Source organism: Vipera ursinii (genome assembly GCF_947247035.1).
Source record: "Vipera ursinii genome assembly, chromosome: 7".
Taxonomy (NCBI): domain Eukaryota; kingdom Metazoa; phylum Chordata; class Lepidosauria; order Squamata; family Viperidae; genus Vipera; species Vipera ursinii.
The window spans coordinates 37,360,333-37,386,223 of record NC_139521.1 but is presented as its reverse complement, the minus strand read 5'-3'; the positions used below and the strand labels follow the sequence as shown (position 1 = coordinate 37,386,223).

The following is a 25,891-nucleotide window of genomic DNA, read 5'->3' as shown; positions in this document are numbered from 1 at the left end:
GAAGCAAGTGTTATTTTGAGAGTGGCCATAATGGTGCTTGGTTCCAGAATGGAGGAATGCAGTCTAGGAAACAATCAGCTTGTTCTTCTTTCAAATGCCTGTTGTTCACTCACATGCCCACTGCTGACTGTCTGTCTTGTGAGTAAGAAACATTGGCTTAGGACAGGGGTCGGCAACCTCGGCTCTTTTGTGACTCGTGGACTTCAACTCCCAGAATTCCTGAGCCAGCATAGCTGGCTCAGGAATTCTGGGAGTTGAAGTCCACGAGTCATAAAAGAGCCGAGGTTGCCGACCCCTGGCTTAGGACAATGCTGGGTATGCCTGCCTTTGCTGGTTCCATCGATGATTCTTCTTCTAGAATCAGATTCTTCTTCTACCAACAGAAACAGCAAAGATAAGCTTGTCCATCTCTATTCTCCACCTCACTTGCACACACATTGTACAGTTGACTGACTGTTTTGTGAGTGAGAATTATTGGAGATGGGCAATGCTGGGTATGCCTGCCTTTGCCGATTCTGTCGCTGCCTTTTCTTCTGCGAATGGTAGCATTGGAGGGAGAGGGCAGCTTCTTTCAGGGATGCAGAAATACACACTCATTTCGAACATAGTAAGAAAGGTGAAGCCTCCTTGCAATATTTCAGTGGTGTGTGGGTATGGGTGTACACCCTTCTCTCAAAGAAGCCTTGCTCCTATCCTTCCAGTGCTTTAAAGAAGTGGAGAAGGGAACGTGACAGGCGTGTAATCCAGAAGCCTTGGGAAAGGAAAACACTTGGATGTGTATGCCTTTGCTGGTTCCACCATTACCATTCGCAGTGGGAAAGGCAGGTGGTTTAAAGCACTGGAAGGAGAGGAGCAAGAATTTTTCTGGGAAGTGGTGGCACACCCACATACCTCTCAAACATTGCAGGAAGGCTGAGTTCTCAATATTGTCCTCAAAGTTTTTCGCTTGCAAGACAGCTGTTCGGGCAAGTGGGAAGCATTAGAGAAGAAGAACAAGCTTTTTCCCCCAGTCTTCGTTCCTCCATTCCAGGAGTGAGCACCATTTTGAAGTGCCCTCGTTACAGCCATTGTATAAATAGCATTTGCTTCCAGGCTGCATTCATGCGGTTAAGGGGTGCCGAGAAATGGCTCTCATTCCCAATGTGATCTGCGGAGCTTCCTGAAGGAGGTCTTTGGTAAAAGATAAGTGAGCAATCAGTGACGGAGGTGTGGAGAAATGTGTGGAACCCTGAGGAGTATTAAAGTAGGCTCACTGTCTATAGGGACCTACAGGGCAGGATGGCGGGAAATAGGGTGGGTGCACTGCAGCATCTATGCATTCAGTCATAAGAATTAATGACCACAGGGGTGCTGTAGCAGCTGAAACTTTTAAACTGGATCGTAAGTTACTTCTGGGGTACGTTTTGTAATTTAAAACGGTTGCTAGGTGACACTTCATAAGTCCAGGATTACTTGTATGAGATTCCAGATGTTAACCTGCTTCAGTAGTACTGTTAAAAATTACTCATCTTTTTTGTAGGCGTTAAGAAGAGGAGAAGGTTGTTTATTACAGAGTATATTTGTTGCTTAATGGCATATGAATTCTGAGTGTAATTTAACATTAGGCTTAATTTAGGGTCAAATTTGCATGTCTTCAGGAATCTACTCCTAGATTTTATTTGAGATTGTAATTGATGCAGACATGGTTTGAATAGCATTTTCCTGTTACATGGCTGTTGCTTTTTATATTGACTAGCATTTAGGTATTCTGATTTTTTTTGAGTTGCATCTAGGTAAAAGACAAATAATGTAAATGTAATCCTTGCTTTTCAGCTAAGATTCTGCTTTAATGTGGTGTGCAATTAGCAACCGCATCTTCTACCGTGTTTCCCCAAAAATAAGACACACTGAAAATAAGCCCTAGCCTGATTTTTTCGGATGAACCTAATATAAGCCCTACCCCCCAAAATAAGCCTGGTGGCCGGTGTGGCCAGCACAAGCAGCGATGAGTGAGCATTCAGGGACTGATGGTGTGCAGCAGCAGCTGCAGCCCACCAGCCCCAGAGCGGAAGCAGAAGTGGGAGGGTAGGTAGGTGATCCAGACAGCCACACACTTTTCACCCAGAGGGAGACAGGAACCTTCGTCTGCTTGCAAATGGTGCTGTTGGAAACTGAGGCATTCGCTCAGTTTCCAACCACCCCATTTACAAGCAGATGAAGCTTCCAGTCTCCGTCATTTCTCTATCCAGGTGAAAAGTGTTTGGGCACCTATGGGGTGTTTGGAAATGGAGTGAATCACAAATCACTTGGTTTCCAAGTGCCCCATAGGTGCCCAAACACTTTTCAACCAGACGGAGAAATGACAGAGACTGGAAGCTTTGTCTGCTTGCAAATGGGGCAGTTGGAAATGGAGAGAATGCTTCGATTTCCAACTGCCTCATTTGCAAGTAGACGAAGATTCCAGTCTCCCTCTGGACGAAAAGTGCTTGGGCACCTATGGGGCACTTGGGGCAGCTCCACCCCCTCCCCCACATGCCTTGCCTCATGGTGGTGGCATGGCACAGCAGGCTATGCAGCCTCCTGGCACAAGCGCCACAGAAGTGGGCCAGCAGCCATGTGGCTCCTGCTGGACAAGGCTATCATTGCCACCACAGTGAAACAAGACAGGTGTCAGGGAAAAAATAAGACATCCCCCGAAAGTAAGATCTATTGCCTCTTATATATATATAAGACTGGGTCTTATTATAACATATATTTTCACACAGTTGAACAGATGTTTTTGTCCTTAATTGTATAAGGAATTGTGCTCTGAGAAATGTCTGCAACTAGCTAATTTTTCAATATCATATTTACCAGTGGTGGAATGTGGAAGCAAGGTTAGTACCCATGCTGGCATATAATTGTTACAATGATTGGAGAACTACAGGTAGTCCTCACTTTACAGATTGTAAAGCACCATCATCCATCGTACATTGTAAATGATTATGCCCTCCCCAACCTTTGTCTCCTGACTGCATGTTGGGTAGTCAGTTTTACTATGCTTCCACCGTTCTTCGGCCACAGGACCACGATTTTTAACTTTTTTGCTAGTTTCTGGCAAAAATACCCTTTCAAAAGAATGGGTTTGCTTAACAACTGCAGCATTTGCCTAACTTTTGGAAAAAAGCCTTAAAATTGTGCCTTGGTTTACAACTGCAGTGACTTACAGCCATAATTCTGGGCTCTATTATTTTCAGACACAAGCAACCAGGTCACATATGTAGGATTCAGTGTGACTATTATATTCTGCCTATAATACAAGAATCTTCCCAGACTGCTTACCTTCTCTTGGTCCAATGAAATTAGGAGGAGGTTCAGCCCTAGATCTGTTGCAACTGCACAACAACTCAAGGCTAATTCCCCATTTGATCCCTCCTCCTTGCCCAGCTGGTAGTTTATCAACAATTACAGTCCTAAATCAAGGATTATCTGTATTTTCCTCTCCTCCCATTTTTAAGCTTTGGGTCATGAAAAGGTACATCTACTAATGCTTGCTGACATTGTCTTCCATTGCATCTTGGGCTTCTTGAAGAGTATAAAATACATCTGCCATATTGTATAAATCTGAAAAGAGAATTATTCTTTACTTAAAAACAAACTAGTTTTTTTTACCTCAAATAATTTATCATTGTAATTTTTCATATTGGATGAAAATTACATTAAACAATTAAGGAAGCCAGTAGGGAATAAACCTGATGAAATTAATTGCTTATCTAAGAAGGTTTCTTTTATTGATAGTGAACCTAAATCACCAGGCAGATTGTAAAAACCATTTCCACAAATTAGGATTTCCTTTCTAAAGCTAGATTACATCAGTCTTCTTTTTTTTCCCCTCTGTAAATAATGAAGATATAGCAATATTTGTTTAAAAAAAGAAATATTTCCTGATCATGAAATAAATTAATATTTTATTTCTGCTTGTTTCTCAGTGTGTTGTTTTTGCAATGACTTCTGGCCAAATGTGGAATCATATCCGAGGACCCCCATATGCTCATAAAAACCCCCAAAATGGGCAAGTGGTAAGTTCTTGTATCAGTGTGTAAAATTAACAGTTTCATTCTCAAAGCTTCTACATGAAGTGGTAGAGTGTGAAAGTAAATATGAACATTTGTGGTGGCTGTTTATCTCTGGGGCATTTTTTTCTCAAAACTCACTGATCACGGGCATTTGATTGCACATATGCTTAGTGGAATGTTGTTGTAGAGTCTGGCAGTGAATTTAAGGAAACTGTTAGCCTGATACAAAAAGTTGTTATATAATTGTTCTTCAGTTAAATGTATACCAATTATATTTTAAGTCTTTGTAGCAGATAATGGGTGAACTGAACCCTCAGATTTCTTCATTCTATGTTTTTCATGAAGCTTTAAATGCTGTTTTATAGTCCCCTGTTTCCCTGTTTGTCTGAGATGGCAATTTTATCCAAGAGCCATTGTAGATTGCTAACTCTTAGCAGAGAATACAGATCAGTTAGTTGCATTCTGATTAGCTAGGGCTGAATGTCCATCATAGCTTACTTCGCATTAAATATATAAACAATTTAGTTGTAATAAGTAAAAGTTGTATATTGTTTTATAGTTATAAAATATGCCTTTTATGTAAAAGGTCTTTTAAAGTCTGTGATAGTCTCTTTATAATGTACGTTTGATCATTTTTGTGGAGACTGAACTCTTCCCAAAATACATATAATATTTGGCAGCATTGCAAACTGATGGTAATTTTTAAAAATACATTGATAAATCTCCTAATATGTTGAATGTATCTTAGAACTCAAAGATATTAGTTAGCTGTTACATTAGACGAAGTCATTAAAATGAACTAATAATTAGTGTATAGGCCTCCTGTTTCTCACCTTGGCAATAATCTGCAATGAATGATTTGTCACCAAGTATATACTGCATCAAAGAACGGCAAGTCCCAATCAATTTAGGGCAAGTAATGGGTGGATTTCTAGGTTCAAGTATAGGAAGCATGTACTAAATTGGAGTATACAATTGATTCCACACTTGTGGCATACTTGAATTAATAATCCAATTGTTTACAATGCTTAAATATGTTGAATGTGAGTCAAGAATGTAACATAAATATTTTAGCATATTTTTGTCTTTTTGCCCTTTGAACATCTAAGTTTTTTATATTTAATTTGAGTATATAATAATTTTGGGTATACTGTACTGCTCTTCAGCCTTCCTGCTTGGATAAAATGTAAGCACACATATAGGTGTTTGATAACAAATAGCTAAAGAAATTATCACCAGAATATCAGTAATCAGAGCTTTGATGTTAAGGCATCCATGTGGTCTGTTTTAATTCCATCTTAGAAGGACTGAATTGGACCCTATTACTGGATATACTTTGAAGCAGGATGAAGAAAATGGAGTTACTGGGGGAATTTGTTTTCTGTTATTTAAAACAAAAGAACTAACTTTTGCAAGAATATTTTTATTGGAAGCCTACATGAAATTTTTTTTTGTTCCTTCTCTCCCCACTTTATATTGAAATGAACTTCCTAAAGTTTTTAAACTTTATCATTATTGGTTAATGGAAAATAATTTGCCTAACCTTTCAAGAGGAATTCCATTTTTTGTTTTCTTTGATGTTTCACAACATAATTAAAGTAAGAAGAAAGTGGCAAATTGAATTTAATGACCGATCAATTTAGTGACAGAAGGTTGGAGCTGATTGATGACATAATATGACATATTTGGTCTGACAGATGTGTTACACTGAACTTTGACCAAATAAGTATGAAATAAGTAAATCATTAAAACTGTGTTTAAAATAGCTCAGATTTTTAATTATTCCATTCCATTAATGTATTATGTGTTTTGTATATAGTGACAAAAAGGTAAGAGATTACAGGAGCAGACACTGATTCTAACAAATTATAATGTGTGTGAAAAAGTTTAACTGTCTATTTCTATAAATTTATTTGGATGAATTTTTGTATGTTCAGGAGGACTATAAAGATATATTGTTCTTGTTGCTTTGTCTTTCTAACTTCTTCAAGTGTATTGTCAATCTTCATATAGTATCTGACTTTATCTTTTCTTTGAATTGTTTCCACATAGAGATAAAAATACTATAGAACAGGACAATTGAATACAGTACAATTTATATTTATTCCAATCACAAGTAATGTTACAATTCTCTTTGTAAAGTCTTATTTACAGAGTTTACCACTTCCCCTTATATTAAGAATTGTCAGCAGAAAATTGTGACAGATAAATAACTGTCCGAAGCCTGGGTTGCTCCCAGCTGGCCGTCGTCTCTGCTCCGAACTTCCTGGAGCAGAGCCAGGCGTCTGCGAACCATCCCTGCCTGAAGAAAGGACTATGATTTAAAGGAGCAGGCAGAGCGGTACAAGAGGAAAAGGTGGAGAGATGAAGAGGATTATTTTATTTTACTCTCAAGCTTGATGGACTATGCTTAAAACTTAAAGTGAAAGTGCGTCACAATTGTAAGTAAAAGATGGCGGCTAAACCTCCCCCTAGAACTTTTCGGAGTGCTGGAAATTCTCCGGTGCAACAACAATCATTACTGCAGGCGTTGCATTCTCCTGATGTATTGACATCGAAGGATCTTGAAAAACATACCCAGTTAATCTTGGAGTCAATGGGTGTTAAATTTGCACAGATGGAGGAGAAATTGGAGAAATTGGAGCAGAGAATGGAAGAAAGGATGGAGCAGAAACTTAGAGAGATGAAGGTAGACATTTTGTCCTCAGTGCATAAAGTAGCTAAATGTGTGGAGGTGCTGGATGATCAAGTGGAAGACTTGACTCAAAAGAATGCTATATTAGAAGCAAAAGTATTGGAAATTGAAGATTTAAAAGACAAAATGGATAGCGAACAGAGTTTGGCTCAATTTTACCAGATGCAGTTTGCTGTTAGAATTAGAGGCCTAAAAGAGAATATTAAGGAAGATTTAAAGCAGCTGGTTTCTGAGGCTTTTGAGGGGGTATTGAACCATCCAGCATCTGAAATAAAACAAGGCATGGACAAAGTGTTTCGTGTGAATTCGTGGATTGCTAAGCAGAGAAAGTTGCCTAGAGATGTGGTGGTTTATTTTGTAAAAAGGGAAATTAGAGATGAAGTTATACAAGCTGCCTATGATACTAAAGTTGTGATTGCTGGTCAAGAAGTTTTGGTTCTAAAAGAAATTCCTCCAAAGATTTTAAAGAGAAGGAAGGACTTTATATTTCTTGTGCAAGAGCTCAAGCAAAGAGATATAAGGTTCAGATGGGAGATCCCAGCTGGGTTGAGTTTCATGTATGATGGCAAAAGGTACTGTTTGGGTACTGTGAAGCAAGCGCATGATTTTTACAACAATGTTTTAAAAGCAACCCCATCAACACTTCTGGAAGCTGCAGAGGGATCTGGAGAAGGAGAACATCAAGAGGATGAAGATGGACAGTTAGACGAGAAGGGTACAGGAGGAGATCAAGCTGCAACTCTTTTGGATGATCCTAGAGAACAGAGGGTGACACGTGCTGCCTTAAAACGCTCAAAAAAGATTAAAAAATAAGACCAGTAGAAATCTATGGAACTTCCACAATATACTTATAGTCAAGTGGTAGTTGTGTTTTTAAGAGTTTTGGGATGATATGTATGGTAACAGAATGTTCAATTTGGAATTAATGGACTGTCAGAATCCATCTATATCATATTCATAAATGGAATGTTTCAAACATTATCCCATGGATTCTGTCATCTCCCGAAGAGAAGAGGATAGATGTGTATTGAACGGGCAATAGGCATTTCAAAGGAAAGGAGAAGCCTTTTGAACTGGGGAAACAAAAGGGGGGTTAGCATTTGGGTTTTGTCAGCAATAAACAAAAGGGTCCTAACTTCCTCTTTCCCACGAGATGGATGATACGATAATTTGTGTAAGAACTATCTATTATAGCCTATTTTGGCTAGAGAGGTTAATAGGGATAGGTGCTTGTGATGTGTAAGTGAGAATATGTCTAGGTAATAGTGAATTGTGGAAGAACATAGATGGGAATGATGCTAGTTTTCTTTTATTTTAGTTCTTTATACATATTTAGTATTGTTAAGGATTGGTTTACTCTATATAAGCTAGAGAGTGATGGATTTTAGAGTTTATAATTGTTAGTATATGATTGTTTATGATTGCTTTTTAGATATATACCTTGTATTTTGCTCTGGGAAGTCGGGGGGGGGGGAGGGGGGGAGGAGGGGAAGTAGAGGGGTGGGAGGGAAGAGGGAGAGGGGGAGGGGGGGAGATAGGGGGGAGGTAGGGAGGGGAGGAGGGAGGGGGAAGGGGGGTCTTTCAAAGGAAAATTGTATTTTAAAACTTTTCAATAAAAAAAAAAAATAACTGTCAAGTGGAGGATGTGTTTGGGCCAGCTTTAGATTGAGCAAATTAAAACATTTTTTTTCCTTTTTACCAAATTGTTATTTTATTGGAACTGTTTGATTTATACAGAATTACATGAAAAGGATTGAAGTATTTTATAGTGCTTTAGTAACATATTTTTCTACAAATAAACAAAACTCCTTAAAATAATTTTAAATAATGTATTTCCTTTTTCAGACTGAAAAATCTAATGCTTTGCATTGCATTACTTTCCACTAACAGAGCAAGTGTTAAAGCATGTGGATTGCTGTCCAGACTCAGTGAATTTGAAATGTTTGGCAATTCAGATGAACAGTAAATCACATAGGAAAAGATCCATAAATTTGGCTTTCAAGGCTCAGAATGATTTCTTTATTTTCACTTGTCTTCTAAAGGTGCTCTGGAGAGCAATAGAGATGGAGTCAAGCAGCAGCTTAGCACTGTGAATAATGCAGAGTATAATGTATGCAGTGGAGAGAAAGAGCTGCTTATTTATTTAAATGTATTTGTGGTACTTTCCATCTTTTTCTCTAAAAGCTTACAGCAATATATACCTAGCATTTTCTCCTCCAAGTTTGTTTGTCCACAGTTGGGATCTCTATTTTACCATGGCCTGATAAATCTGCTGACTCTTTTTCCTCATCACCCCCCCCCCTCCCCAAAGGCTTTGGAAGGACCCGGGTACAAAACCACTGTGGGAGAGTGGTTAAGACTTACCAGCTGCTATCTCCTAGAGGTGAGAGCTCTGGGTGGTATGCCTTATCCCCGGTTATGTGTTCCATGCTGCTCCCCGGACCTGACTGTCGTGAGAGGACGGGAGTTGATCTGTTCCGGAGTTATACCCAGCTCAAGTGGCAGTGGGGCTGGGTTTGCAGATTGGACACTTACCTTCTGTTTTAAGATCCTCCAGTTTGAGCTAGGGATTTTTTTTTAATCCCATTTATATCCCGCCCTTCTCCGAAGACTCAGGGTGGCTTACAATTTAAGCACAAACCAATGTGCTTAGCAATAGCCTTCATTCTATGTATATGCCTGCTTATTAGGGCTTTCCCCCCCAAGCGGCATTATTACAAAGTCAGCTTATTGCCCCCAACAGTCTGGGTCCTCATTTTACCTACCTCGGAAGGATGGAAGGCTGAGTCAACCTTGAGCCTGGTGGGATGCAAACCTGCATTAATTGCAGGCAGCTGGTGTTACTTAAGGAGGCATTAGCCCACTGCTCCACCAAGGCTCTTTTGCCGGACTTATTTGGACAATCATTATGCGTCTCAGCTATTCCAGCACTAGCAACAGTTTTTCTTTTTTAAAAAGAGTGTTAGAAAAACACTCAACATCTAGACTATTTTCTATACTCATAAAATAATGGGGTATTGGTCAGGATTTAGCATTGCTCTCTTTGCAGGAATCCTTCTGAAGGCAACTCTTTGCATCTTACAGGATACCTTTAAAGCTATGTTTGGCTTAGCCAGGGGAAGTGAAAGACTCCAACAGCCTGTTCAAGTATTTTTTTTAAAAAAAAATCCATACTGCTTCTCAAGTGAGCACTTTAGTTAAGTCTCACCCTCTGCCAATATCACTTATTTGACATCAGCCTCCTTTAGATGTTCTCATGCTGAGCACACATGTCTGCAGAAGAAAAAGACATTCATATAGCGAGCTACACTGGCTTCTAGGGTTCTAGCTCACGTGAAAGACAGCACAGGTCTTATTTGCAAATATCTGAGTGTCTGCAAGAGACCTATATTATGCAAGTGTCCTGTCTTATAGTGGCTGCAATCTCTATTTGCATCTCTCTTAAAATGAAAGAACAAATCAAAACTTCTAGACAGGGATATCAGTAACTCAGCTTCTAGCAGTTTGAAGGGTTGATAGAAATGCAAGAAGTTATCCACTGTTGCCATCTTTTCTATTTTTTGCTTTGCTTTGTTTTATTGCTTTAAATATTCTTAGCATTTTGTAAACCACTGAGAGACACTGGGAGTTGGGCGGTCTATAAATTTCATAATTGGAGATGGTGGTGATGATGATAGGGGTAGGACTGGAAACACTGAAAGATAGCAACACACCAAGCAGTTGGAGTACTTCCTTTAAGGTTATGTTATTTGCAGAAGAATTTTAATCCTCCTGGACTGCCAAGTAGAATTCTCTAGGACACCCAGAAAAAGGCAGCCAGTATCCAGTGGCTCTTCTGATTATCTCTCAATTTGAGGATCATTCGCAGGTGCAGCTTCAGCTAGCTCTGTAAGCTGCTTGTTGGCTGATTCTATAACAAATTTTCTTCCTTAGAATAAATATCTTTTATAGAAGGGAAATGAAATGTTCCCTGGACCCACCTGCTCCCTCATTTTCACTTACTATATACATATACATACATACATACATACATACATACATACATACATACACATACATACATACATACATATAGTAATTGTTTAGCAGTTGAAGTATATAATATTTTTATTCAGCTTGCTAAACTTAATAAAGAATTATAATAAAAATTAATAAAGAATTCTCCAACTTGTTTTTCATGTTTAAGCAAAAATAGAACTTTTGTAAATGTAAACAACTGTCTTCACTGATGAATATTCCTGATATAACTGAATTGTTAATATTGCTATGGTACAAAACAATCCTCTGTAGTCAGCAGAATGTTATCTGGTTTTGACAGCATATACCATGTTTCCATGAAAATAAACCCCACCCTGAAAAAAAGACCTATCCTGATGTGTGGGGGTGGGCCTAATATAAGCCCTACTCCAAAAATAAGCCCTAATGAGGACCCTGCCCACTCTGTCCCACCTAGCTGCCACAATGGGGCAGGAAGCCATGTGGCACATCACACCGCTGCCGCCACAATGAGGGGTGGAGCTGCCCACGCACCCCACACCCACACCCACTTCCTTCAGGGCCTCCCCCCCCAGCCGGGACATTCCTTGCTCCCTTTCACTCCCCTCCCAAGCCAGACTGCCATGCTACCGTATGGAGGATGGACAGTATAGATCTGGTCCCCCTCCACCATTTCGGAGCCAGGGGGAAATGACGGCAAAAGGGTCCGCTGCTGCTGTGTGCCACTGGAGGGACTTTCTTACACTCCACCCCACAGATCACCTGCCTGGTGGCAGCCACTCCCCCCTCTGTCAACTCTCCCATGGCTTGCGCTGTGACTGCTACCTCCTTCCACTAGATCTCTGTCGCCACCAATGGAGAGAACGGAGAGGAACAGCTTTGTGCAGTGATGAAGAGCAGAGAAGAGCACTTGTTTGCCACCCTGCATCACCCTGCATCTCCCTTCTCCATTCTCAAAATGGCAGCCCTGTTTCCTACCACTTCTCCCGGTGCTGCCATAGAGCTTGGTGCACCATCACCCAGCTCCTCCCTCTTCCTAAAAGCAAAAAATTTCTTCACTAGCGTGCTTTCCAGCTCTGCTTTCCCTCCTGCTGCAGGGAAACTGTTGTGATTCCGTGCCAGCCAGTGGACCCGGCAGCTGAATCTGGGGAATCAGAGGATGAGAAGGAGGGGCCTGGAGAGCCATCAGAGTTGGAGGAAGGTTCTGATGAACTCCAGAACTAATGGAAGAGCCTGGCCCTTCCACTCATGCTCAGGCTGAGACCCAGCTGTGCTGGGAAGCTGAGTAGGACTCTGAGGATGCACAGCTCAAGGACATTATAGATGCTCATAAACACAGACAGGCAACATGAGTAGGACAGAGGGTGGCAATGGGGTGGCTCCAAGGGAGGAAGAGAAGGCATTAAGAAGCCATGCCTTGGGTCTGGATAACAAAAAGGGAATGTGTGGGCAGGGTTGGTTGCTGAAGGCAATCGTTTGCAAAGGACTCTAGTTTCAAGAGATCATGTTTTGTTTGCTTTGCCTGTGAATAATTCCCTGTTTGACTCGTGCTCCATTTGCTTTTGAACAATTCTCCGTTGGAAACGTGTTTTGTTGCTTTTGCTTTTGGGACAATTATCAGGTTTGTAACAACCTACTTGTTAAAAGAGGGGTTTCTCCTTGTGAGGGAATGAGGACTCAGATAGGCTGGGACAGAGCAGAAACAGAGTTTGTAAGACTAAAAAAAGTTCAGTCAGACCTTCCAACTTCATGAGATCTTTTTTTTTTCCTTGAGAAGTTGGAAGGTCTGACTAAACTTTTTTTAGTCTCACAAACTATGTTTCCCTGCAGTAGGAGGGAAACATGCCAGAGCTGGAAAGCAGGTTAGTGAAATTTTTTGCTTTCAGGAAGAGGGAGGAGCTGGGCGATGGTGCGCCAAGCTCTATAGCAGTGCCAGGAGGAGAAGCAGCAGGAAAGGGGCCGCCATTTTGACAATGGAGAAGGGAGATGCAGGGCAATGTAGGGTGGCAAGCAAGTGCTCTTCTCTGCTGTGCAGAGCCGTTCCCCTCCCCTCCAGTGGTGGTCATGGAGGGCTGGTGGAGGAAGGCGGTCACAACACAAGCCACGGGAGTGTTGGCGGAGGAGAAGCAGGTGGTGGCTAGCGCCAGGCAGGTGATCTGAGGGGTAGAACATGACAAAAGCCCCTCTAGTGGCGCACAGCGGCAGCTGAGCCTTTTGCCATCACTCCCCCCTGGCTCCGAAACAGCAGAGGGGACAGGTCTATCCAGCCTTCCTCCATATGGTAGCATGCTAGTCTGGCTTGGGAGGGGAATGAAAGGGAGCAAGGAATGGGCTGGCTGGGAGGGGAGCTGAAGGAAGTAGGTGTGGGGCACATGGGGTAGCTCCACCCCCTCCCCCACCTGCCCCGCCTCATTGTGTCAGCAGCACGATGTGCCACACAGCCTGCAGAAGTGGGCCAGCAGCCATGTGGGCTCCTCCTGGATGGGGCTGTTCATGCTGCTGCCGCGAGGTGAGGCAGGTGTCACAGAAAATATAAGGTATCACCCAAAAGTAAGACCTAATGCCTCTTTTGGAGGCAAAAATAATATAAGACTGGTCTTACTTTTGGGGAAACACGGTAGTTGTTGGATTTGGTTATTATTATTTTTTTGTTTTAGTTTGGCATGATACCCCAAATGAATTTTGTCTGCAGTGATGTTCCTTATTGCAAAATCAGGTAAATGTAAATATAAGGAAAATACTACCATTGGTTTGGTATGTTTGATGCTGAGGAAGTTTCCATCAGCAGACTAGAGAAGGAAGAAATTTCCTCTTTCTGTCTTGGGGCAGAAATCCTTTAGAATTTCACAGGGTTCATGATAGGAAGGTTTTTAGGAGGCAAAGGGCACTGTGATGCTCTCAGAAGCCTCATCTGGATCAAAGAAGAGGAGGTTTGATTTTTTGTTTTGTTTTGTTGTTTGTTTTTTCATTAGCAGGCAGACACCACTGGACATAAACTTTTAAAGCTGTTGTAGAAAAGTATGGCCTAATTTTCCACCCAAGTCTATGCTATCTAAATATTCTTCAGCCTAAATTATGGCCTTGAATTTAATCATGGTACAATGTTTCAAAGCCTCAGTAGTATCAGGTAGCTAAAAATAGCTATAGAATAACTGGGGAACAGTACAGATTTTAAATAATTTCCATATGAGTAAAAAAAACCTGTAATGACTTCCGTTGGCGGCGCGGCGCCGGAGACAGCCTTTTCGGGCTGCCCGCGGCTCAGCTGAGTAATTTTCACCCGAAACAGCGCTGATCAGCTGTTCGGGTGAATTTGAAGCCCCCTCCTCGGGAGAAGAGGAGGGGGTGAGGCCCCAGGTAGGGGTCAAATTGTTTTTATTCATTGACCACATCTCAAACATAATATGGCTAGTATGCTGATCTAGTAAGAAGACATAACTAATGTCATATATATGGGTTTATCTAAAATATTCCAATGTCACACTGTAATTTCCACTGTGTTCACCTTTTTCTGTGACTTGTCTTTGCAATGTAGTATGCCAAAGCTCTCATTCTGCTTTTGCTGGCAGTACATTAAGGCTAATTTATTGATTGCATGCAAATAAAATTATGTTGTATCTTCAAAGTGATTTGGTTGCTTTAGGTTTTGGCCATGACATGCAACATGACTGAATTCAGTTCTGTCTTGATATATAACTTTGGTATTCAGCATACAAAATAACCTGGCAATTCTTATATAAAACTATGGCCATATTTAGAATAACACATTCAAAATTCTTGGAGGCAATACATCTGTAATTACAGTTTTTTGGTTTTTTTTTATTGAAAAGTTTTAACATACAATTTATCTTTAACAATCCCCCCTCCCCCTCCCTTCTCCCTCCTCCCCTACCTCTCCCCCCTCCCCCCTCCCCCCCGACTTCCCAGAGCTAAATACAAGGTATATATAAAAAAAGCAATCATAAACAACCATATACTAACAACCATAAACTCTAGAATCCATCACTCTCTAGCTTATATAGGATAAGACAAACCTTAGTAATATTAAATATATATAGAAAAACTAAAATAGAAAAAGAAAAAAAAAGAAAGAAGACTTATTCAAATGCTACATGAAACTTCTTAACCCTATACTTGTTCTGGATAAACTCAATCCATTTTCTCCATTCCATAATATAACGTTCTTGCGAGTGATCTTTCAAATAAGCCGAAATCTTCGCCATCTCTGCCAGGTCGGAGACCTTTAAAGTCCACTCTTCTATGGTCGGCAGTTCCTCTTTCTTCCAATACTGACCTATCAAAAGTCTTGCTGCCGTAATTAAATTTAACATCAACTTAGTGTCCACAACCGTAATTATTCCCAACAAGAAGAGTTGCGGACAAAACTTTATCCTTTGCTTAAAAATCTTCTGCATATTCCACCAAATTTTTATCCAAAAAACCTTGATCTTTTTACAAGTCCACCATACATGAAAATATGTTGCATCTTCATCTCCACATCTCCAGCATTTTGGCTGATAATTTGGATACATACTTGCAAGCTTTTTAGGATCTAAATGCCATCTATAAAACATTTTATAAAAGTTCTCTCTTAAGTTTTGAGCTTGTGTAAATTTTACGTTCCTCACCCAAATCCTTTCCCACGTGTCCATTGTGATAACTTCCTGGATGTTTTGGGCCCATTTTATCATACAATCCTTAACAAGTTCTGTTTCTGAATCAATCTCTATCAACGCAAGATATATCCGTTTAATATGTGCTGGTCCCTGATTTCTAATTTGCTTTATCAGATTTTCATCAGTCATTGTAAAACCATTTTTCTGATCTTCTTTCCACCAGGCCCGTAACTGAATATATTGAAACCAAGTTTGAACAATCTTCTCATCTCGCAAGAGGCTATATGGTTTCAGACACCAGACATTTCTTTCCAAGCTTAAAATCTCCTTATACGTAGTCACATCATGTTTAAAATGAACATGTATATTTTCTATTGCGTGTTTTGGAATTGCCCACAATGGTATCTTGCAGTCTAACTTATGTCTGTACTTCTTCCAAACTCTCAGCAATTCCTGTCTTAAAATATGCACTCTAAAAACATTATCTACCTTCTTATCATACAACAAATATGCATGCCAGCCAAACAGCAAGTCGTGGCCCTCAAGATTTAATAATCTCTCTTGTGTCAAATTAATCCAATCACTTATACCTGCTAACGCAGCAGCTTCATAATATAATTTAAGATTAGGCATTTTAAGACCCCCTCTTTCACGAGTATCCTGCATAATCTTAAGTTTAACTTGTGGCCTTTTCCCTGCCCAAACAAATTTATTGATACCTCGCTGCCATTCCTCCAGATTAGAATCTTTCTTAAGAATCGGTATCATTTGAAATAAAAATAAAAATTTAGGCAGGACATTCATTTTTACTGCTGCAATTCGCCCCAACAAAGACAATTGTAGTTTTTCCCAACTCTCCATTTCTTTTTGAATTTTCCCCCATAATTTTTCATAGTTATTTTTATATAATTTTGTATCAGAGGGCGACAGAAGCACCCCCAAATATTTGACCCTTTTAACAATCTCAAATCCAGTTAACCCTTCTAAAAGGGCCTTTTGCGATGCTGTCATATTTTTAGCCAAAATTTTAGTTTTCTGTACATTAACTTTAAATCCAGAAACCTTCCCATATTGTATTATTATCTCCATCAGGTCCACAACAGAGTTCTCCGGCTGGGTCACTGTAACAACCAGATCATCTGCGAAGGCTCTCAATCTATAATCCTGATCTCTAATTTGTATACCCTTAATTTTTTCCAAATTTCGTATTTTTACCAATAATATCTCCAATGTTAACACAAATAACAAGGGCGATAACGGACACCCTTGCCTTGTGCCCTTCTCAATGTTACATACTTCTGTCAGACTATTGTTAACTATTATTCGGGCAGTTTGTTTTTGATATAATGCCCTAATTGGTTGCAAAAATTTATCCCCAAAATTCATTTTATCTAGAACTTTCATCAAAAATTGCCAATTCAGTTGATCAAAAGCTTTTTCAGCATCTAAAAAAATTAGCGCCGCAGTTATCTGGTTGTTCCTTTCCAAAAACTCTAACACATCAACTATATGCCTCACATTATTTTTCATTTGCCTACCACTAATAAACCCCGTTTGGTCCCCATGAATCACCTGTTGCAGAACCCTCATCAGTCTATTAGCCAACACCTTAGCAAATATCTTGTAATCTGTATTTAAAAGCGATATCAGTCTATAATTTTTAACTTGAGTAGCATCTTGGTCTTCCTTCGGAATCAAAGAAATAAAAGCAGTTCTCCAAGACGGAGGCACCTTTCCCCCCCCCCCCCTCTGAATTGTCTGGAACAGTTCCTTTAACGGTTTTATCATCTCTAATTGTAAATTTTTGTAATAAGCCGCAGTCAAACCATCCGTACCTGGTGCTTTGTCCACCTTCAATTCCTTAATTGCTATAAGAATTTCTTCTTCTGTAATCAATTGATTAATCCCCTCTTTTTGTGCTTGCGTAAGAACCAGGATGCTAGCATTCTCCAAATATACATCAATGTCTTTTTCATTAATCTTCTCCTTAGCAGATAATTTAGAATAAAAATCCACAAAAGCATCCTTAATAAGGTCCTGTTGAAACACAACCCTTCCTTTATGCTCAATTTTGTCTATATTAGAGGCCCTTTGCTTTTTCCTCAGTCTATAAGCTAACCATCTACCTGGTTTGTTAGCGTTGCAAAGGGTATTATGCCTGGCAAACCGCAAATTGGTTGCCACTTGGTCAGCCATTAATTTATCAAATTGTCCTCTTAACAGCTTAATAACCTCCTTAGTCTTCACATCCTCTGGATTCAAAATCAAAGCCTTTTCTTTTTCCTTTATTTCATTCTCCAATTCTTTCCTCCTGGCTTCCACAGCGCGTCTATGTTTATTGTTCATATATATCAACACCCCTCTCATATAGGCCTTGCTAGCATCCCAAACCATGTCCATAGAGGTGCCCTTATTCATATTAATTTCAAAAAAATCCTTCATCCGCTGTTTACATTCTTCCACATTTCTCTGATTTCTAAACAAATTCTCATTTACGCGCCACGAGCGCCTATCTCTATTCTCCTTATTAATCTCTAGCCAGACTGGGCTATGATTAGAAATAGTTCTTGCACATATCTTCACCTTCTTAATTCTTGAAAAAAAGTCATTAGTCAACAAAATAAAATCGATCCTGGAAAAAGATTGATGTCTGTCAGAAAAAAAAGTATAATCCTTTTCATGCAAATGTCTTTCACGCCAAATATCTCGCAGTTCCAAGTCATCCTTCATTTCAAAAAAGGATTTAGGCAGTCTGGCATGACTTGGGACGCGCTTAAAAGAGCCAGCCTTGTCCATCTGTACATCCAAAACACTGTTCCAATCCCCCATAAAAATAAAAGATTTATAATCCAACTGAGTAAGCTTTGTATGAAGTAAACTAAAAAAATCAGCTTGTTGTTGATTAGGAGCATATAATCCAACTAAAAGCGTCTTTTTACCTTCTAGCAGCAACTCTATCATAACGTATCTTCCATGCTTATCTGCTTCAATTAAATCCGCTGTTAAAGCACTTTTAACATAAACAACCACTCCATTTTTCTTATTCATTGCAGAAGCAACAAATTGCGTGCCCAACCTTAAGTTCGATAAATACTTTTGGTCCACAACCCTAATATGCGTTTCTTGCAAACATATAACATCTATCTTGAATTGTTTTAAATATTGAAAAACTTTCTTCCTCTTCTGTGGTGAATTTAGTCCATTAACGTTCCAAGTTAGAAATTTAGTTGCCATGCATATCATCCCAAAGCTGTTGGAGCACTTCTTTAATAGGACTATCTTTTTTAGGCCGTGCTCCTCCCACTGCTTGGCTGTAAGTACGTTTTGGAAGTTCCATAGACTTCTGCTGATCTTGTTCTTTTATTTTTTTGCTCGTTTTAAAGCAGCACGCGTCACCCTCTGCTCTCCAGGATCAGCCAAAGAAGTTGTAGCTTACGGGTAGTCTTATGACCACAGTGGCGCCCAACATTTTTGTTGCTAAACGAAACATTTATTAAATGAATTTTTGCCCCATTTTACAATCTTTTTTGGTACAGTTGTTAAGTGAATCACTGCAATTGTTAAGTTAGTAATATGGTTGATAATGGCTTTCCCATTGACTTTGCTTGTGACAAGGTGGCAAAAGGTGATCACATGACCCTGGGACATTGTAACCATCATAAATATGAGTCAGTTGCTAAGTGTCCAAATTTTGATCAAGTGATCATGGGGATGTTGCAATGGTCATAAGTGTGAAAAACGGTCATAAGTCACTTTTTTCATTGCTGTTCTAACTTTGGACAGTCACTAAATGAACTGCTGTAAGTCGAGGATTACCTGTAATAAAATGTGATTCTCAGAATTAGCTGTTCTAAAATATTCCACTTGATCTCAAAATTATTGAACCACTTGTATTTTTCAGTACCTAAATATTAACTTTTCAATATTAAGACTACTTTCCATAAAGTAGGTAAAAGGCAGGTAAAAGAATGGTATGCAGATATCATGTGTAATAAGGCAACTCTTCAGCTGCTGCCTTGCTCCAGCTTAAGTCTTTCTTGCAAACATCTGCTTGGCCACTATGAATGTTGACTGAACTGACTCATGAACTGATTTGGTATACTTCAGTATAGCTCTTTTTATATTCTTTTGCTCCATTAATTAATGCTTATGCAATGCCTCAGCTAATAGACAAATAACCTTTTGACCTAGTGGGCACATTTGGAATTTTGAGGCTACATCTTGGATATTATCGCAAAATCACAGTCACAGTTGTTGTTAGCTGTGAAGTTGTGTCCGACCCATCGCAACCCCATGGACAACGTTTCTCCAGGCCTTCCTGTCCTCTACCATCTTCTGGAGTCCATTTAAGCTCACGCTTACTGCTTCAGTGACTCCATCCAGCCACCTCATTCTCTGTCCCGTTCTTCTCTTGCCCTCAACCTTTCCCAGCATTAGGCTCTTCTCCAGTGAGTCCTTCTTTCTCATTAGGTGGCCAAAGTATTTGAGTTTCAAGATCTGGCAACAAGAGGCTTTTTAATTCTTCACTTTCTGCCATTAAAGTGGTATCATCTGCATATCTTAGGTTGTTGATATTTCTCCCGGCAATCTTAATTCCAACTTTTGATTCATCTAGCCCTGCCTTTCTCATGATGTGCTCTGCATATACGTTACATAGCCAGGGCAATAGTATACAGCCTTGCCGGACTCCTGTCCCAATTTTGAACCAATCAGTGGTTCCGTGACCAGTTCTCACTGTTGCTTCTTGACCTGCATATACTGTAGGTTTCTCAAGAGACAAATAAGATAGTCTGGTACTCGCATCACTTTAAGAACTTGCCACAGTTGGGCCAGGTGGAAAGAAGATCAGAAAAATGGTTTTACAATGACTGATGAAAATCTGATAAAGCAAATTAGAAATCAGGGTCCAGCACATATTAAACGGATATATCTTGCATTGATAGAAATTGACTCAGAAACAGAACTTGTTAAAGATTGTATGATAAAATGGGCCCAAAACATCCAAGAAGTTATTACAATGGACACGTAGGAAAAGATTTGGGTGAGGAACGTAAAATTTACACAAGCTCAAAACTTAAGAGAGAACTTTTATAAAATGTTTTATAGATGGCATCTAGATCCTAAAAAGCTTGCAAGTATGTATCCGAATTATCAGCCCAAATGCTGGAGGTGTGGCGATGAAGATGCAACATATTTTCACATATGGTGGACTTGTAAAAAGGTTAAGGTCTTTTGGATAAAAATCTGGTGGAACATGCAGAAGATTTTCAAGCAAAGGATAAAGTTTTGTCCACAACTTTTTTTGTTGGGTATAATTACAGATGCTACGGTTGTGGACACTAAGCTGATGTTGAATTTAATTACGGCAGCAAGACTCTTAATAGGTCAGTATTGGAAGAAGGAGGAACTGCCGACTATAGAAGAATGGACTTTAAAGGTTTCTGACCTGGCAGAGATGGCAAAGATTTCGGCTTATTTGAAAGATCACTCGCAAGAACGTTATATTATGGAGTGGAGAAAATGGATTGAGTATATCCAGAACAAATATGGGACTAAAAAGTTTCATGTAGCATTTGAATAAGTCTTCCTTTCTTTTTTCTTTTTTCTTTTTTTATATATTTAATATTAATAGTGTTTGTAGTTATCCTATATGAGCTAGAGAGTGATAGATTTTAGAGTTTATGGTTGTTAGCATATGGATGTTTATGATTTTTTTTTTATACCTTGTACTTAGCTCTGGGAAGTCGGGGGGGAGGGGGAGAGGGGCAGGGAGGGAGGGGTAGGGTAGGGGGAGGGGGGACTGTTAAAGATAAAATGTATGTTAAAACTTTTCAATAAAAAAAAAGAACTTGCCACAGTTGTTGTGATTCACACAATCAAAGGCTCTAGCATAGTCAATGAAGCAGAAGTAGATGTTTTTCTGGAACTGCCTAGCTTTCTCCATGATCCAGTGTATGTTGGCAATTTGATCTCTAGTTCCTCTGCCTCTTCGAAATCCTGCCTGTACTTCTGGTAGTTCTCAATCCACATACTGCTGGAGTCTAGCTTGTAGGATTTTAAGCATACCTTTACTAGCATGTGAAATGAGTGCAATGGTGCGATAGTTTGAACATTCTTTGGCACTGCCTTTCTTTGGAATTGGAATGTAAACTGATCTTTTCCAGTCCTGTGGCCACTGTTGAGTTTTCCAAATTTGCTAACAAATTGAATGTAGCACTTTTACTGCATCATCTTTTAAGATTTTGAATAGCTCAGCTGGAATACTGTCACCTCCACTAGCTTTGTTGTTGCTCAGTTTTTCTAAGGCCCACTTCACTTCACATTCTAGGATGTCTGGCTCGAGGTCAATGACCACCTCATTGTGGTTATCAGGGATGTTAAGCTCGTTCTTGTATAGTTCTTCTGTATAATTTTGCCACCTCTTCTTAATCTCTTCTGCCTCTGTTAGGTCCCTGCCATTTTGGTCCTTTATCATGCCCATTTTTGCATGAAATGTTCCCTTCATCTCTCCAATTTTCTTGAAGAGATCTCTAGTCCTCCCTATTCTATTGTTTTCTTCTATTTCTTTGCACTGTTCATTTAAGAAGGCATTCTTATCTCTTCTAGCTATTCTCTGGAATTATGCATTCAATTGGGCGTATCTTTCTTTTTCTCCCTTGCTTTTTGCTTCCCTCATTTCCTCAGCTATTTGCAAAGCTTCCTCAGACAGCCATTTTGCTTTCTTGCATTTCTTTTTGTTTGGGATAGTTTTAGTTGCTACCTCTTGTACAATGTTGTGAACCTCCGTCCATAGTTCTTCAGGCACTCTGTCTATCAGATCTAATTCCTTAAATCTATTTGTCACCTCTACTGTATATTCAACAGGGATATGATTTAATTCATACCTGAGTGGCCTAGTGCTTTTCCCTACTTTCTTCAGTAAGCCTAAACTTTGCAACGAGAAGCTCATGGTCTCAGCCACAGTCAGCTCCTGGTCTTGTTTTTACTGACTGTATAGAGCTTCTCCATCTTTGGCTGCAGAGCACATAGTCAGTCTGATTTCTGTGTTGACTGTCTGGTGATGTTCATGTGTAGAGCCATCTCTTGGGTTGTTGGAAAATAGTGTTTGCTATGACCATCATATTCTCTTGACAAAATTCTGTCAGCCTGTGCCCTGCTTCATTTTGTACTCCAAGGCCAAACTTGCCTGTTATTCTGGTTATCTTTTGGCTTCCTACTTTAGCATTCCAATCCCCCATGATGATAAGGACATCATTTTTTGGTGTTAGATCTATAAGGTGCTGTAGGCCTTCATAGAACCAGTCAATTTCATCCTCTTCAGCACCGGTGGTTGGGACATAGACTTGGACTACTGTGATATTGAATGGTTTGTCTTGGATTCAAACTGAGATCATTCTGTCATTTTGGGGATTGTATCCAAATATTGCTTTTCCTACTCTTTTATTGATTATCAAGGCTACTGCATTTCTTCTGAGGGATTCTTGCCCACAGTAGTATACCTGATGGTCATCTGAATTAAATTCACCCATTCCTGTCCATTTTAGTTCGCTGATTGATTCATGGATCTTGCATTACAGGTTCCTATGGAGAAAAAATCTTTACAGCATTGGACTTTCCTTTCACCACCAGATACATCCACAGCTGAGCGTCTTTTCGGCTTTGGCCCAGTCGCTTCATTCTTTCTGGCGCTACTAGTACTAGCCTTCTGCTCTTCCCCACTAGCATATTGAACACCTTCTGACCTGAAGGGCTCATATTCCAGCGTCATATTGTTTTGCCTTTTGTTACTGTCCATGGGGTTTTCATGGCAAAGATACTGGAGTGGGTTGCCATTTTCTTCTCCAGTGGATCACGTTTTGTCAGAACTCTCTGCTATGACCTGTCCATCTTGGGTGGCCCTGCACGGCATAGCTCATAGCTTCATTGAATTATGCAAGCCCCTTTGCCACGACAAGGCAGTAGAAGGGGACAGTCATAGTAGATTTGTTTAATCCCAAAATCTGAATGCATATTATCCTCAGTCCCATAAGTTACGTTCCTTCCTATCCACAACTTACATCTATCTATTTCTAGGCACAGGACACCTTTCCAAACAACCCTCTGAGCTTTGGTCCCCGCCATTATTTTTTTTCTAACTTTGTGTGAATATTGATAGTTATTGCTGTAACTTCTGATTTAATTATTTTTAAATATATATAAAACAATTGAAATATTAATAAAGTTAAAAAAAACCTAATAGGCATAAAGGGAGATGGCTATTGATAAAATTTGTATTCATGGATACCACATTACTGATCCCTTTTTGAATGATCGATTATAAAAAATGCTTTTCATGTATTTGCCTACTTTTTTTCCATTGTTTCCTGCTGTTTCTATGAAGTAGGATGGAAAGTAGTGTCACAATTGCGATGATTTTTCAAGAGAAATGCCTGAATTTATTTGAATATATTTCTATTATTTCCCAGCATGAAAATGCTGGGTCTTGATATGAGATGCCTTAATATGAAAATCAAGCTATGCAGATTAAATTGCAAATAAAATTTCTACATATGAGCAGAATGACATGAAGAAAAGAGATATTTCCTTTTGTGAGATTCAAGACTGAATCTCAAACTATTCCTTGACTAGGCACTTTTAGTCATTGATAGTTGTGGCAAATTTCTGGTAATTTGAGATTTGGAGTCCATTTTTCACTATGGTACAATTAATAGGAAGGAAGTATAGGGCACCCAGTATCCTGCATGGATTTTGAACTTCAATTCCTAAATAGTGTAACAGTAATACGAGACCACAGAAATTATAGCCTTATAACAGTGTTTCTCAATCTTAGCATTTTTGAGATTTCCTATGATAGTTGGGGAATTCTGGGATTTGAAAGTCACAGAGGTTGAGAAATACTGGTACAGAACAACAGGAAGAATAAAGATTTACTGTCCCTGAGTAGGAAACTCTGAACTTAGTAATTTTTTGTTTATTTGTTTGGTCATTTGAAAAGCAAATGAGACTGCTTTAATCTAGAACAGGCATGTCAAACTGCCGGCCAATGGGCCGGATGCGTCATGCTAAAGCCACGCCCACCCCCATTGCCTGCAATGGGGAAAAAGTCATGGTACATCATGACACGTCACGTGACGTTGCGAGTTTGACACCCCTGATCTAGAATGCCATTATTCCCAGTTTCTTTTATTTAAAATATCTAACAGTTCATACAGCTTTAGATGCATAATATACCACAGAAGAAAGTTTGGTTGTACTCAGATATTCCCATTGTACAACATGCTAAGATACATTTTTATGTTGTGGTATTTTCTATTCAGTGCTTTTGTTATTATTGGTTTGGGTTTGTCAAAAGAGATAGGAACACATTCACATGAATAGAAGTTGCATTTTAGTTTAATAAAAAAATTCGCTATGAGAACATTTCAATCAAATAAGGCTACATCACATAGTACTCTACTAGTTTTAAACAAGACAATTAAAAGAATAACCTTCAAACTTTCTTTTCTTATCACTCATAGAAATATTGAAATCATAATATGTGTTGATTCATGAAAGTTCATGAACTGTGAATAGAGAAAGTTCCTTCTGAAGTTAAATTTGCTGAAATTAGAAAAGATAACAGCATTATCAGTGTGTTTATAGTGTTACCAATTTCTTATTTCATTTGCTGTGATGAACTTGCTGCAGTTCAAATATTAGTTGAGTGATAAATATTTTGGACTTTACAAATAAATTTAGAATTAGACCTAGGGAGGCAGTAACAAAAATGTCAGGCTATTTTAGAGCAAAATTACCTTGTAGTTCTTTGTTATAAGAGCATATACTGCAAGTTCTTCAGCTGTAAAATGGATAATCTGATAAGAAATATGGTTTTTTAGTAGAAGATTGGAAAGTTTTCAGTGTAAAAAATTAAAGTAAATTTTACACCAGTAACCTTATTATTTTAATAAATCTCAGAGGTTGCCACAAAAAAGAGGGAGTCAAGCTATTCTCCAAAGCACCTGAAGGCATCATCATCATCGTTGTTGTTGTTGTTATTTAGTTTTGTGAAAAAGGTAAAATAATTAAGCTTCCAGAGGAATTCCTATGCTTGCAAGGAATTGAGAGGGCTTCAGCAAAAATATGCAATACTTTTCAACAAATTGTAAACAATCAGCATCAAAAAATGTTACTAAAGTTGTTGCAGTAACATTTGTTTCTTTGGACTGCATAAGATATAAAGATTCAAGATTCATAAGAATTGTTAGTATTCACAGGAAAGAAGCAGCAGAACAATACAGTTTAGGTAAGGAGAAGCAATATAGTCCTAAAGTTAGAGCTGTGCGAACAAAATGTTTCAAAGAACTTCACTTTAATGAACTCACTATAACTGAGTAGAAATTTACTCTTACAGTTTTAAAGATTAGGTTTTTACCTCAGACTACCATTAAAGATACCTTTTAGAAAACTGCGTCGTTCTTCTATCTTTAGTTGGTCTGACAATTGGTGACTGCCTAAAAACAGGAAATGAATAAGAATAAAAGATGAAGCAGTGTAATGGAGGATGTAAC

General features: G+C 39.2%; 1 protein-coding gene across 1 annotated transcript in view; it reads left to right on the top strand.

Moving 5' to 3' along the window:
• Positions 1-25,891, top strand: part of TUSC3 (tumor suppressor candidate 3) — a 163,488-nt gene that overhangs the window by 94,659 nt on the left and 42,938 nt on the right. The window contains exon 6 of the mRNA XM_083367761.1: positions 3,948-4,037. Coding sequence (XP_083223887.1) covers positions 3,948-4,037 — 90 coding nt within the window. The remainder of the gene's footprint in view (positions 1-3,947; positions 4,038-25,891) is intronic.